This window comes from Panthera pardus, unplaced genomic scaffold, assembly GCF_024362965.1.
Source record: "Panthera pardus isolate Hobbes unplaced genomic scaffold, ASM2436296v1 HiC_scaffold_15, whole genome shotgun sequence".
Lineage (NCBI taxonomy): Eukaryota > Metazoa > Chordata > Mammalia > Carnivora > Felidae > Panthera > Panthera pardus.
The window spans coordinates 29630035-29645152 of record NW_026526710.1 but is presented as its reverse complement, the minus strand read 5'-3'; the positions used below and the strand labels follow the sequence as shown (position 1 = coordinate 29645152).

Genomic DNA, 15118 nt, shown 5'->3' with positions numbered 1-15118 from the left:
AGCAGTTGGCCATGCAAAAGTGCTGGAAGGAGGGCTGGACTCCCGGGAGTGAAGACAGCCTTGGCAAAGCCAGGGGAGCACGAGACCGAGTGGTGGAGTGTGGGTGGGATGGATGCCTGTAAGGGGTTTTATTTCTGTGCTGTACGGCTGTGTTCTCGGGGGCTGTCTTCTGGCTCCTCCGTCTTTGGAGCTCAGTTTGCTCACCGGTAACGTGTAACTGTTATGCTGTTGGGCCCCAGCTCCACCTAAATCCTGTGAGTGTCAAAACTTACGATGCCTTCGATTGAAGAGAGAATAGAATGTACTTTTAAAAAACAATAGCCAAAAGAAAAACAGAAGAATTAGAGTGATGCTTACAGATCCTCTAATGGAACTCTCTCCTCTTTTTATGCAATAATGCATAGTGGGTACAAAATTTATGAAATGTAGAAGGGTAGGAAGAAAACTTACGTCACTTATGATCTTTCAATTCAGAGAAAATTGTTAACGTTCTCGTTCTTATGATTTGTTTTGCATAAATGTTTATGTACTTAAATATTGATATTGTGCTGTAAATAAAGTTGTTTTTCCCCACATTATTAAATAGTACTGAAAGCTTGATTTTAAATGCTGCATGATTTTTATGAAATTAAAAACATACTCTGTTCATTTTTTTCAATTTTTTACAATAATAGTAATAAAAGCACATGGTAAGTTTCAAACTACATAGAAGGAATAAAAATCTTTCTCCCATTTTACCACTTCCAAGAGTTAATAATTGTTAACTTTTTCTTTTCTTAATGTTTATTTATTTTGAGAGAGAGAGAGAGAGACAGAGTGTGAGCAGGGGAGGGGCAGAGAGAGACAGAGACACAGAATCTGAAGCACACTCCAGGCTCTGAGCTGTCAGCACAGAGCCCGACACGGGGCTCAAACCCACGAACCGTGAGATGACCTGAACCAAAGTTGGATGCTTAACCGACTGAGCCACGCAGGCGCCCCAATAGTTAACTATTTCTTACATGCTTTCAGAAACTGTGTGTTAATTTATATTCCATTATGTGGATAAATCATAATTGAATTGATCTATTGATAGCCTACGTAGATGATCGTGTTTTTGCTTTTACAGTGCTAAAATGAATATTTTCATGTGCACATCTTTGATTTCTTACAAAAATGTATGTGAAGGATAAATTCCTGAAAGAGGAATGCCTGGATCAGAGAGTACATTTTATATTTTGATATTGCCAAATTGCTTTTCAGAAAAGATTGTGCTAATTTATACTTCTGTCATTAGTAGAGAGTCTCACGAGTCCTTCTTTGCTTATATCTTTATCAACATTGGGTATTATACACTTTTTTGTTCTTTGCCAGTCTGATATTAGAAAAGTAACTTATTGTTTTAGTTTATACTTTAAAAATTAGAACTGTACCTGAACATTCTTTTTGCATGGATATTAGTCATTTTTCTGTGAATTATATCATGTCCTTTGTGTAGGTGTCTTGATTTGTTCATATTTTTACTGATTTGTAAGAGCTCTTAGCTCTTTAAAGAACTTAGCTATTGCAAATTTTTTTTTTTTTTTTTTTTTTTTTTTTTACAGTTTATTTATTTTGAGAGAGAGCTTGCAGGGGAGGGACAGAAAAAGAGGGAGAGAGAGAATCACACGCTGTCAGCACAGAGCCCAATGAAGGCCTTGAACCCACAAACCGTGAGATCATGACCTGAACTGAAACCAAGAGTCAGATGCTTAACCAACTGAGTCACCCAGGCGCCCTGCAGAATTTTTTTTTTTTTTTTTTACATTTCTTTTGAGTGTGTTCATGGTCAGATTTATTAGTCTTGTCATTTAGGGCTCTTGGATTTATTAAATTGCAAAATAACCTTAAAAGTGAATGCAAAGAGAAACAAGTGATTCTAATAGTTTTCCAAAGAAGTATCATAAAGATATTAAAGTGGAATAAGAACTAATAATCCAAGTAACTTTTGAATAATGTACATAGACTGTGTTACCTCTGTCTAAAGAGGAAGAAAAAGTGACCAAATCTTGAACTCTTATTGCATTTGTCCTGTATAGTGTCCATTCTAGTGAATCTATTTAGTGTCTTTTCGGATTGAACAAATAAGGGTTCCCTTGTTTCTTTTAACATAACTGCAATACAAAATAAGTTATTATCAACACATGAACTACCTAATATCATGCACTGTAGAACTATAATGAATGATCTATAATTGTGTGAATCATCAAATACATCGCTATAAATATTGTAAATTTTAATTCTCATTCTGAACTATTCATGTGTAGTTGTATTAAGCTGTCTGTGTAATTTATTATTCATGGTTGTTTTTTCATGACTTAAAGAAAAATAGATTGCATGTTGGATAAAACAGTCAAAATGAAACCCCTTCTTTTTAAGAGGAACTCTGTATTCGACTTTGAGAACTCCCATTTTCATTTGGTTCATTTTTCTAATACTTAAAGGTGCCAGTGCTTTCTGCCTCTTTGAGAACTGAAATGTGTGATGAATGGAATGTAACTTGAGATGTTAAAATGAACGAGTATTTTCAAAAGGGTTGTAAAGAAAAATATTTTTGATTTGTAAATGCAAGGTTAATCGCCGTGTTTTGTGCGGTGCTTTTGTGTTCTGGTTGGTGTTGATGATCTTTTCTCCCTCTGTGCAGGTGTAATGGATAGGTAACAGAGAAACCCTCCTCACTGTCTCGTCAGGGAGGCAGAATGACTGAGTGCTTCCTGCCCCCCACCAGCAGCCCTAGTGAGCACCGCAGGGTGGAGCATGGCAGTGGTCTTACCCGAACCCCCAGCTCTGAGGAGATCAGCCCTACCAAGTTTCCCGGATTGTACCGCACTGGCGAGCCCTCGCCTCCCCATGACAGCCTTCATGAGCCTCCTGACATAGTGTCTGATGATGAGAAAGACCATGGGAAGAAAAAAGGAAAATTTAAGAAAAAAGAAAAAAGGAGTAAGTGCCATTTTTCTCTACGCTTTTGGTATATTTTGGGTAAACTTTTACTCTAATCACTGTGCCTGCTGTCTGCAAAGATTCTTGTTTGGCATTTTCTGTTCTTTACTTTTCTGGGTCTCAATTTTTGTATACTAGAGTTGTATCTTAGGGTCTTAGTCTTGCGAACAAAATTACTGAATTTCCAGAAGTGGTAAAGGTTTCGTAAATGGGTCATTTTAAATAATGTATAAAAAGTAGATATTGAAATTTTACCCTTACAGAATATTACTTTCTTGGCTGGGTTGTGTAGGCCAGTTGGGGTACAACTTTACTGGAACTGTGAAAAAGGTAGTTATTTGTTTGTCTTAAGCAGATGCCACAATGCATTCTCTCTATAGGTCCTATTCTGTAGGAAAGCCAAATTGTTTAAGCATAGCTCTTTAGTATGTTAAAAGCAAATGAGGTGATTTATTTTGAGTTTCATGTTATACTTAAGTCAATTTGGTTTTGAAGCATAGCATTGAGATAGAATGCACAAATTGTGTGCCACTTGAATGAGCTGTCACAAAATGGACATGCGTCCTTGTAATTACAAGCATCTGGAAATAGAGCATTATCAGCACGCTTAGAAATTCCCTCCCATTACCCCTGCAGAGGGAATCCCCCACACTTCCCAAAGGTAAGCTTCTTTCAGTATAGCTTGAAACTGCCTGATTTTGAATTTATGTAAATGAAAGCATATTTCCTTTTGTGTCTAGTTTCTTTTGCCCAAAGTTGTATTTGTTAGATTCATCCGTGTTATTCCACGTGGCAGTAATTTGTCGTTTTTATTACTGGATTTTGTTTCATTGCATTAATATGCTAGAATGTATCTATTCTGTTATTGGTCATTTGGGTTGTTTTCAGTTTTTGACTTGTGAATAGTGCTTCTGTGAATGTCGTTGTACGTGGTTATACATTTCTGTTGTGGGATTGCTCTCTTAAAAGGCCATGCTTATTTTAGCATTAGTAGATCCTGCAAAACGATTTTTCAGAGTGGTCGTACCAGATTGCACTCACACCAGCAGCGTCTGAGAGCTGCAGCTGCTCTGTATCGTGGTATTCTCGCCCTTAAGATTTCTGCTCTTCTGGTTGCTGTGGCGTTTGTGGTATTTTAAGTAGAGGGTAATTTGTGAAATTTTTAAATTTAATCTTCGTTATGAAATGGCTTATTAAGGTAGCTGGCTAAAGAAAAGAACAGGAAAATCATATTTTAAAATAACAACCAAACCAAAGTAGGATAACCGATAGGATATAAAACAAGTGTCAGTGTGTGAAAACCAGGGCTCAAGATGCAGAGAAGTGGGCTGATGCATTCGGCCACCATCCAGAGATTAGGGAACTTTCCTGGTTCTGCCCTCCACCCAGTTGAGACTTCAGCCTCTGCTGGTCTCCAGAAAGAACTTCACAGCTAGTGACAGGAGGGCAAAGTGTGACAGGGGAACGGCTGGAGCATCTGAACGGCAGGGCCATTTGTGTCGTGGTGTCAGATTGCTTTAATAACAGGGACCAGATATATGAAAAAAAAATCTAAATAAGAGGCCATTATTCAGATGATGATTTTTCATCATTTTTCATCATATATTATAGAAGGACTCCTTGCATTAGCCCTCTCTGCAGATCCTTTGTTGTGTGTTTACAATATTTGGTTTGGTTTGCCAAAATTCCACGGGCACACACATGAACCCGGTTACAAAGGTGCCTGGCACGCCGCATTCGCCCTCTTGTGGTCAGGAGATGTCAGTGCAGCATCTCATGTTAGCTGAGAAGAAACCCCTTTCATGACTGGCAGCACCCAGGAGGGATTGGCCATGAAGTGAAAAGCAAGGTAGCCAGTCCCAGGTGGCACTGTTTTTGGTCCTGTTTTCGAAAAGTTCATGGACGGTTTGACATGAAACAGGTGTATGACTTATATTCCCTGCATTTCTTTGGCAGCTGAAGGCTATGCTGCCTTTCAGGAAGATAGCTCTGGAGATGAGGCTGAAAGTCCTTCCAAAATGAAGAGGTCCAAGGGAATCCATGTTTTCAAGAAGCCCAGCTTTTCTAAAAAGAAAGAGAAGGATTTTAAAATAAAAGAGAAACCCAAAGAGGAAAAACATAAAGAAGAAAAGCACAAAGAAGAGAAACATAAAGAGAAGAAGTCAAAAGACTTGACAGCAGCTGATGTTGTTAAACAGTGGAAGGAAAAGAAGAAAAAGAAGAAGCCAATTCAGGAACCAGAGGTGCCTCAGGTTGACGTTCCGAATCTCAAACCCATTTTTGGAGTTCCTTTGGCCGATGCAGTAGAGAGGACCATGATGTACGACGGCATTCGGCTGCCGGCGGTTTTCCGTGAATGTGTAGATTATGTAGAGAAGTATGGCATGAAGTGTGAAGGCATCTACAGAGTTTCAGGTATTGGGCACACGCGCTTCTCTTAGGGGTTTTTAAAAATTCACTTCCATTTTTCAAGGGAAGGGAAAAGAAGAACTTGTGAGGAAAATTGTGGCATGGTTCCTAATAAGTCTTACTCATTTCCTCAGTCCTTCCAGTTGCACAGAAATCCCCCACACTGTGTGTGTGTGTGTGTGTGTATGTGTGTGTGTTTTAGCAGTTTGCTTTTTTTGTGATATTCTCTTCTATCAGGAGCCTTGAAACACGAGTTGTTCACAGTTTTCAGGAGCCCGGATGAGTCTAAACAAAGTATATGAGTCATGTCCCTTCACTTGGGTGCCCTCAGACTATGCTTTATTCTTCTCACCTCCTTCCCTCTGAGCAGGGCTCAGTGTTGTGAGGGAGATCAGTAGGACAAGGAAAGCTATCTTGGTTAAGGGACGCTTCTTGGCCAGGAGACACTTTTATTGACCTAATCATAGAATGTATTTCCTGAGTTCGGCTGAAAGAACGTGAAATGTTACTTGCTAAGTGTTTAGGCCCCAAATGTCAATGTTTTTGTCAGCCATGTGCAGCTATTACATATATTAGTGAAATTGATTTTCTGTTTATGTTTTCCATACATGTGAAAGTTCAGATTTCTTATTTGGCAAGAATGTAATTCATATTGGATGTCTAAAATCCAGCTAAATGTATGCTACTTAAAGAAAAAAGATTTTATTTCTTTCTTTTGTACTGTACAGGATGGAAGTCCTGACCTGTGGCAACATCTGTGTTCTAAATCATTACTTTCCCATGATTTAGTTCTTGATACTGGAAATCTATTTATTTATTATTATTTTTTTTAATTATTATTATTTTTTTAATGTTTTATTTATTCTTGAGACAGAGAGAGACAGAGCATGAACAGGGGAGGGGCAGAGAGAGAGCGAGACACAGAATCTGAAGCAGGCTCCAGGCTCTGAGCTGTCAGCACAGAGCCTGACGCGGGGCTCGAACCCACGAACTGTGAGGTTGTGACCTGAGCCAAAGTCGGACGCTTAACTGACTGAGCCCCTATTATTATTATTTTTTTAACACATTTATTTCGAGAGAGAAAGACAGTGTGCATGTAAGTGGGGGAAGGGCACAGAGAGTTAGAGAGGGAATCCCAAGCAGGCTTTGCACTGTCAATGCAGAGCCCGATGTGGGGGTTCCATCTCACGACCGTGGGATCATGACCAGAGCCGAGATCAAGAGTTGGACACATAACTGATTGAGCCACCCAGCTGCCTCTGGAGATCTATTTTATAAAACTTGTTGTTGGTCACACATTTTCATGGTGAGTCAAATCATACACATTTAGAATATAGAGACATTACACTTAGTTTTTCCATTGATTTGGTTCACACAATCAATTTTTAGAGGGCAGATTTGATATATTTGGCTTTTGGGGAAAGGACAGGCATCTCTGATAATTGGGGAACCCTTAACATAGTACCCCTTAGCGTATCATTGTTAAGAATATTTTGGCTAACATGCTACCATTTTATAGAAAATATAATCCACAGATAGGGCATTGCATTTGAATTTATAATTCTTTAGTAACATGAAAATAAACACATTTAAATGAACTTGAAAATTTGACTTTTAAAACTAATGATGAATCGATTTTTAAAGATTTAAATAATACCAACATAGCTGCTTCTCTCACTTGAGTCTGATAGGAAGGAATTTTGTTTTAGGTGAAAGTTTCTCTGAAGAGTTTCTACAGCTTTGTTCAAAGGATTCTTTTGTCTTTGACCTATTTTTGATGTTTGCATTCTTTTGGAGTTGGAGTTGCAGAACTCTGTTTGTGTGTCAGAGCACTCAAAGGGAGCTCTTCCCCTGATCATTGATTCCTGGAGGCTGAGCTCCTGCTTTGATCAATTTTTTATCATTTTTTAAGCTCTGACAGTGTGCTATATTCAGGATACCGTGGATTAGAGTTAATGGCTGTGACTTTTTTTTCTTTCTTTGAATGCTCATAAGACTGTTTTCTGCTGGAGAGTTTTTGGTTCTTATTCCTATTATAAGTGCTAGTTTTATTTTTTATTTTGTTTTTTTAAGTTTATCTATTTTGAGAGAGAGTGTGCATGTGCATGCACATGTGTGTGAGTGGGGAAGGGGCAGAGAGAGAGAATCCCAAGCAGGCTCTAATTGTCACTGCGGAGCCTGATGCAGGGCTCGAACTGTCGAGCCATGAGATTATGACCTGAGCATAAAACAAAAGTTGGACACTTAACCGACTGAGCCACCCATGTGCCCCTATAAGTTCCAGTTTTAAAACATACATATCATTTTGTGTATGCTCTCTCTCTACCTGAGATGTTTTTTTAAGCATCCAGTCTTTAAAAAGAAAACAATTTTGATAACTTCAGAGTAACAACAAACCAAAGACATTCTAATTGTTTACTTGTGCAGTTTTCTGGGTAGGCACTATTGGAGAGAAAAATTAGATGCATATAAATACATGTGAGAGAGAGAAGAGGTCTTTGCTAAGAGATTCAATTAAAGTTATCACTTACCATGTTTTAGTCATGTCATAAAAGTAAGAAAATGGGGATTATTTTCTAACTTTTATGTCAAAATGAAGATTATACAGAAATAAGCTTTATTTTGTTACTTTCATATTTAGAGTTATTGATTTTATTTTGTCAGCACTGGATAAGTGACACATTTTTTGTAATGCCTTTGGAAGGTTTTCACATAAGATAAGAAGCCCAGATGTAATAAGCACTATTGATTATAAAATGCTCTTCAGGTTAGATGACACTTAAGCATTTGCACCTGGACCATTACAGTCTCTCAGCCTTAATCTTGTTTCAGGTAATTGGCCTAGAATTTCAAGTGTTAAACACAACAGAAAGCTTCCTTGTGCTTTTATGAGCATTTGCTGGCACTGAATCCATATCACTTAAATTCAGATTGGACCGAGGGCTTCAAAACTTATAAAATGTTTGAAAAACAGCCATTTTGTGTGTCAGTGTTTCTGTGCAGTAAGAAAAACAAAACAATTGGATTTGAGAAACCCAAGTTTTGCTTTTTTTTGTGGTGGTTCCAGCTGTGTTCCAGATTAAGAAAATATACAAAAATTCAAATTTAAAAATAGAAATTAGTTGGGGATTATTTAATGGACACTTTTTTTTCACAGAGTGTGTTTAGATAGCAAACCCACCTTTTGTATTTATGATACAACGTTTGCTTATCAAAAGTAATGACCTACAACTTGTTGGAACATGCTTATAAATACCGAGTTGTGCTGTATGTTGTCAGTCTTGTGACTTGTTAGAAAAGGCCATTGGCCCTTTTTTGGGGAGCAAGACTTATGCTTGGATTGTAGTTGAATTTTTGCCTGAATTTTTACCCACCTAGCTTTAAATTAAAAAAAAAAAAAAAAAAAATGTCCCTTGAATCACTTGGCATGTTTTAAAACTTAAAACATTCCCTGATTGCTCTGACTTTTGTTCTGAATATTGAGTTTTCCTGGTATCATTTAGCTTTTGGTTGAATTCACCCTCACAGTGTAGTCTTTTATGTTATCATCCTTACGGAGGAATTGTACGAACCTCGAGCAGGTCATTGCTTCATAACTAGAGGTTTGGCTCTCCTCAAATCTCTTCCCACAGCAGTGGGTGTCATGGTGAAAAAAGTTGTGTGTTTGATTATTTTCTTGATACCCTCTTTCCCTTTGGAATTTGGATGTTTTTAGGAATTAAATCAAAGGTGGACGAGCTGAAAGCAGCCTATGACAGAGAGGAGTCTCCAAATTTGGAAGAATACGAGCCTAACACCGTGGCCAGTTTGTTGAAGCAGTATTTGCGAGACCTTCCCGAGAATCTGCTTACCAAAGAGCTGATGCCTCGCTTTGAAGAGGCTTGTGGGCGGAGCACGGAGAGCGAGAAGGTGCAGGAATTCCAGCGCTTGCTCAAAGAGCTGCCAGAATGTAACCATCTTCTGATTTCTTGGCTGGTCGTGCACATGGACCATGTTATCGCGAAGGAACTGGAAACAAAAATGAATATACAGAACATTTCTATAGTGCTCAGCCCAACTGTTCAGGTACATGGCCTTCCCTGCACACGTGCCCTCTGATGCTGACCCTGGGGAGTCATTTTCTATTGCTAAATCGCACACCAAGCAGTTAACCAGCAAAAGTAGATACTAGAGTATTGGTCTTGTTCTCTCGGAACACGGACAGTGTCATGACTAGCATGTAGCTGTGCAATTTGAGTGTTGTACGGTCTTTGGTGTGGTTCTCCAAACCAGTTCCTGATGACAGTGATCCCTCATGAGTAGAGGAGGAGCCCGTGGTACCCACAGTTACAAAGTTCATCTGTAGACTTTGGGAGATTTCATTTATTTCTTCAAATAGCTTCATTAAGCTTCATTGCTTAATTATATTACACCCTATATCAGACTCCAGCACAGAGGGACCTGACATCATTTGTTTGGTCAGGGATTTATCCTGATGATTTCATTCATAAAGATAGATCCTAGAGAAGGATTTTTAATCCTTAATTAATCTAAAATTAATAGAATTTTAATCTGAGGAGGCATTTCAGGGAATTGGTAGTATGTTAATTGGTGTCTCTTTACAGCATAAATACTTGGCCTTTGTTTATTGCTGTTGACTGGGTGCTGGCACAGAGCGTTTATTGTCATTTAATTAGAGTTATACGGTATGCTCCATATTTTATTCAGGCCAGACACAAAAGGCAAAAAAAATGAAGTGATGATGTTTGTATTATTTTAAGCTCTCTTTTTGACCAGTATACTAGGTTATTATCAGCCATTGTTACAATGCACTGTTGTTGTAAGGGTGTATTTTCTTGTATTCAAGATTCTTTCATCGCTCATTGACTGTATTTTGGAAGCAAAATGTTTCTCAAATTTCAGTTTGATCGTTCAGACTAGTCAGAATTTCAGAATTTGGTAAATATTATATTGTTACTTAATATTACTATAGTAGGGATGATAGTTTCATAGAAGGTTCAAGTGTGTTGTTAAGTTTTAGGTAGAAAGTAATTGATGTCCTGATCTCCTAGCATATGAACGTGATATTTAAACACTGGTTGTGCATATGTGCCTGCAAAGCATTGATTTCCGGAGTAATGGCTCTCATGTCAAGCCCAGCTTGACAACTCCCGGTACTCTTCCTTGCCCTGTCCCTCGCTACATACACTGGTATGTGTTGAAGGTCTCAGAATAACTCGAGAGTAAAGAACATAAGATTTTTAAGATCAGTATTGCTAAAAAAAAAAAAAGAGAGTGAGAAAATTGATGATCATTGAGTTCTGCATCCTTTTTCCTGTACTTTTGTTTATTTATTTTTTCAAATTCCTTATGGTGCTTGAATACATGCTTAAATATATGCTGTTTTTCCATTCTCTTAAGTTGGTCAGTAATTTAGCAGAGCATGTCCAGTCACTGCCTTGGAAAAAAGTCACTCCCATGTCTACGATTAAAGGATGTACTATGCAGCAGACACAAATTAAATGAAATAAAATGATAATTTGAATAGGTTTTTGGGGTTTTTTTGGTTGGTTTTTTTTTTTTTTTTTTTTTTTTTTTGCAAATCTTTTTATTTATTTTTTCTTAGATTAGCAATCGTGTCCTATATGTGTTTTTCACACATGTGCAAGAGCTCTTTGGAAATGTGATACTAAAGCAAGTGACCAAACCTCTTCGATGGTCTAACATGGCCACTATGCCTACACTGCCAGAGACCCAGGAGAACATCAAGGAGGAGATCAGAAGACAGGTGTGTGTGTGCTCAGCCCCACCTTCAACCCTAAAGAGCCTACCTTTGCTCTGACCCTTTTGGATGATTATGATGATCAACAGGGATGGTTCGGAGGAGGAGCTCTTGTTCACTGAGCACTTTCTGTGGGTCTGGAAATTGTTGGGCACGTTGTTCGTGGCACTCTGAGGGCAGAAATCTCTGCCTGGCCCTATTTCATGCCGGTGAAGTCAGAATATTGTGGTAGAAAGAATACAGATTTTGAAACCCAAAAGACCTGGCTTTAAATTCTTGCTGTGGTTAAAGTTAACTGATTTTTAGGCATACTGCTTAACCTCTGTTAACCTTGATGATCCCGTTTTAAAATGGGTCATCTTGTGGTTTGGCATGAAGATTACTACCATAAATGAGATAATGGTGCCAGACACGTTGTAAGGAGTCCAAAAGTGTTAACTTATCTGGACAGGGTTGCTGTTATCAGCCATGTTTTCCAGATAGATATAAACTTGTGGAAATTAACTCACTGTGTCACATGGCTTTAGTAAACTGTAGAACCAGAATTTGACCCCAAATCCAGTGCTTTTCCACCATTCTGTTTTGACAGAAAATACCGTTCATTTGATGTGTGTGTGTTTAGCAAAACTGATTACGAAATTCAGGGCCAAGAAATCTACCTATATTTGATTATTGTTATACTTTTTATTTGCATACATATTATCAAATTTTTGCTTGGTTTTCTTTCCTTTTATCTGCTCTGAGCTCCCATCATTAGTTGTTGATGTGTTGTGGGAAAGGGATGTGAATGAACTGTTACTGAACCAATGTAAATTAATGATGAGAACCTAATGCCCAGGCAAAAAAGGATTTTCAGTGATAGCCTCGAAGAAAATAGTTCATGCCATTATATCATTCCCTTACTAATAATTGAAAAATGGTTGTACATCTTTAGAAATTTCATATGGTTTTATTTTACGATGATGAGACATGGGATACCACTCAGTGTGTGGTATATTGTTTTCTAGGAGTTTCTTTTAAATTGTTTACATCGAGATTTGCAGGCTGGGATAAAGGATTTATCTAAAGAAGAAAGATTATGGGAAGTACAAAGAATTTTGACAGCCCTCAAAAGGAAACTGAGAGAAGCTAAGAGACAAGTGAGTAAATTTGGCATTTTGGTACGTCATGTCGATAATAGAATATAAACAGAATGCGCTGGGATTTTTAAAGTTAAGTTTCTCTTAAAACACAATATGTACATGTCTCCTGAAGTAAAGTTCCCTGAGTGTTCCCAGTTCTGGATTATTGATCGTTCATTTTGGTATCAGGGAAATGATTATTTAGGAAGTTGGTTTTTTGGTTTTTGTTTTTTTTAAGTCAAACAGATGATTTTACTAAAAGCTGTTTTGTCATTTCCTGCTTGGTTGTACTTGTAAACAGAAGCAATTGGATAGTGATACATTTCAGAGACTGCTGGGGAATTTGAAGCCTTTGAGTCAGCTCTTGGGAAACATGAGGAGGCAGTTTTATTCACCTCATAAAAGGAAGAGTAGCCTGTGACTCCTGCTAAGTTTGGGGCACACGAATCAGACTTTTCATCTCCTCTCATGTATGTTTCTTGGTTCTGGGGCCGTGGGTTGCCTATCGTGTATGTTGCTTGGTTCTGGGGCCGTGGGTTGCCTAGCCAAAAGGCTGAGATCTCAGATCTCTGGACCCTCTTACAACCTGTGTTCAGATTCAATGGCGGGCCCCACAGTACTTCCAGGGAACGTTAGTCAGCATCCATCAGACTGCTAGAGCATGATCAGTGGTGGGTCACCATTGTGGTTGTGCTAACAGACAAAGACAGCTCATGTATTTATGTTGCTCTGAGATTAGAGATTTGCATTTATGTGGAAGTTAGCTTTGTCAGAGAGGAAACATGAGATGTTTGCACATGCCTTCTAGGACTGGCAGACTGGCAAAAGCCCTTTGTGTGTTTTTCTTCCTTCTTTTCTCCTGCTTACCAGATTATCTGTCTTTTTTTTTTTTCCCCCCTATGCCTGTTGTCGTTGTTCTCTTCATGCTTCAGTCTGGAACCAGTGACTGACCGATTAGCCCTCATGGTTGTAATTGTTACCCACGTGGCATTGCCTCTCAGACTTGAAGTGAAGGGTCTCTGACCTGTGACAGGGATAACGTATGTTTGGTTTTCATTACTCTTGCTTCTCCTCTCTCTTGGTTAAAAGAATTGTGACAGAGCAAACCAGAGGCACTTTAGAAAGGATGGATTACTTTTACTCTACCAATTTTCTTTATGCTAACTCTTTATAGCTGCTCGTTCATTTATAAAATTCTCAAAAGGTTTTGTCAAGTTGATTTCAACCTTGAGAAATAAATTATTTATTTATTTTTTAATGTTTATTTGACAGAGAACAAGCAGGGGCAGAGAGAGAGGATATAAGATCCAAAGCAGCCTCTGTGATAGCCAAGAGCCCGATGTGGGGCTTGAACTCACAAACCGTGAGATCATGACCTGAGCTGAAGTCCGATGTTTAACCAGCTGAGCCACCCAGGCGCCCCAAAAATCCTTTATATGTAGACAACATGACTGTCTACATACAAAATCTATAAAAAAACTGATAAGTGAATTTAGCACAATTGTGGGATACAAGACTAGATACACAGAAGTCTGCTGTATTTCTGTATATTAGCAATGAGCAATCAGATATTGGACCTAAAAAGAAGAACGAAGACCGAAATAGGTGGAGTGATATATCTTAATATTGTTAAAATGTTAGGTTTTCTCAAATTTATCTGTGGATTTAATCCCAATCAAAATCTAAACAGGTGGGTTTGTAGAAATTAATAAGCTCTTCTAAAATTTATGTGAAAATACAAATGATGTAAACATTTGTAGAAAAAGAACAACATTGGAGGACTTGTACTACCTGATATTAAGATTTGCTCTGAAATTACAGTAACCAAGATAGTAGATGTTGGATAAAGACAAGCATATAGAGGAGAAAGTCCAGAAATAGACCCACCAATATATGGGCAGTTAATTTTCCACAAAGATGATAAGACAATTCAATGGGGAAGGATTTTCTTTTCAACAAATGGTGTTGGAACAATTGAATATCTGTATGCAAAAAAAGAATGACCAAAACAAAATCCTTGACTCTTTCTACACAGCATATGCAAAAACTAAGTCAAAGTGAATCTAAGACCTAAAAAGAACTTCCAGAAGAAAGCATAGAAGATCTTACCGACTCTGACTCAGGTCAGGCAGTAATTTCTTAAATAGGACACAATACCCATGAACTGTTAAAAAAAAAAAAAAAATTGTTAGATTACATCTCATCAGCATTCTAAAACCTCTTCAGGGGCACCTGGGTGGCTCAGTCGGTTGAGCACCTGACTCTTGGTTTCAGCCCAGGTCGTGATTTCACAGTTCGTGAGATCGAGCCCTGCGTCGGGCTCTACGCTGATGGCGCAGAACCTGCTTGGAATTCTCTCTCTCCCTCTCTCTCTGCCCCTCCCCTGCTCACACATGCACATGCTCTCTCTTCTCTCTCAAAATAAATAAACATTAAAAATAAATAAAAATAAAACATGCTCTTCAAAAGACACTGAAGAAAATGAGTATACAAGGCAGAGGCTGTGACAAAATATTTGCGAAAACACATACCTGATAAAGGACTCAAATATATAAAAAACTTAAGACAACAAAATTTTTTTTTTAGAGTTTATTTTTTTTAAGCAGATTTAGGTTCATAGCAAAATTGAGAGGAAGATACAGAGATTTCCCATATACCCTCTGCTCTCCCACCAGAGTATGGTACATTTGTTATAATAAGAATTCAGTTTTTAAAAGGGCAAAAAAGCTGGGGTGACTTGGTGGCTCAGTTAAGCGTCTGACTCTTGATTTTGGCTCAGGTCGTGATCTCATGGTTCATGGAATTGAGCCCTCCCGTTGGGCTCTGCGCTCACAGTGAGGAGCCTGCTTAGGATTCTCTGTCTTCC

At 38.3% G+C, this 15118-nt stretch overlaps 1 protein-coding gene across 3 annotated transcripts in view; it reads left to right on the top strand.

Moving 5' to 3' along the window:
• Nucleotides 1-15118, top strand: part of RALBP1 (ralA binding protein 1) — a 48331-nt gene that overhangs the window by 24548 nt on the left and 8665 nt on the right. For all 3 annotated transcript variants that reach the window (XM_019418472.2, XM_019418471.2, XM_019418470.2), the window contains exons 2-6: nucleotides 2663-2961; nucleotides 4918-5376; nucleotides 9086-9435; nucleotides 10976-11137; nucleotides 12139-12270. In XM_019418472.2, coding sequence (XP_019274017.1) covers nucleotides 2718-2961; nucleotides 4918-5376; nucleotides 9086-9435; nucleotides 10976-11137; nucleotides 12139-12270 — 1347 coding nt within the window. In that variant the 5' untranslated portion in view covers nucleotides 2663-2717. The remainder of the gene's footprint in view (nucleotides 1-2662; nucleotides 2962-4917; nucleotides 5377-9085; nucleotides 9436-10975; nucleotides 11138-12138; nucleotides 12271-15118) is intronic.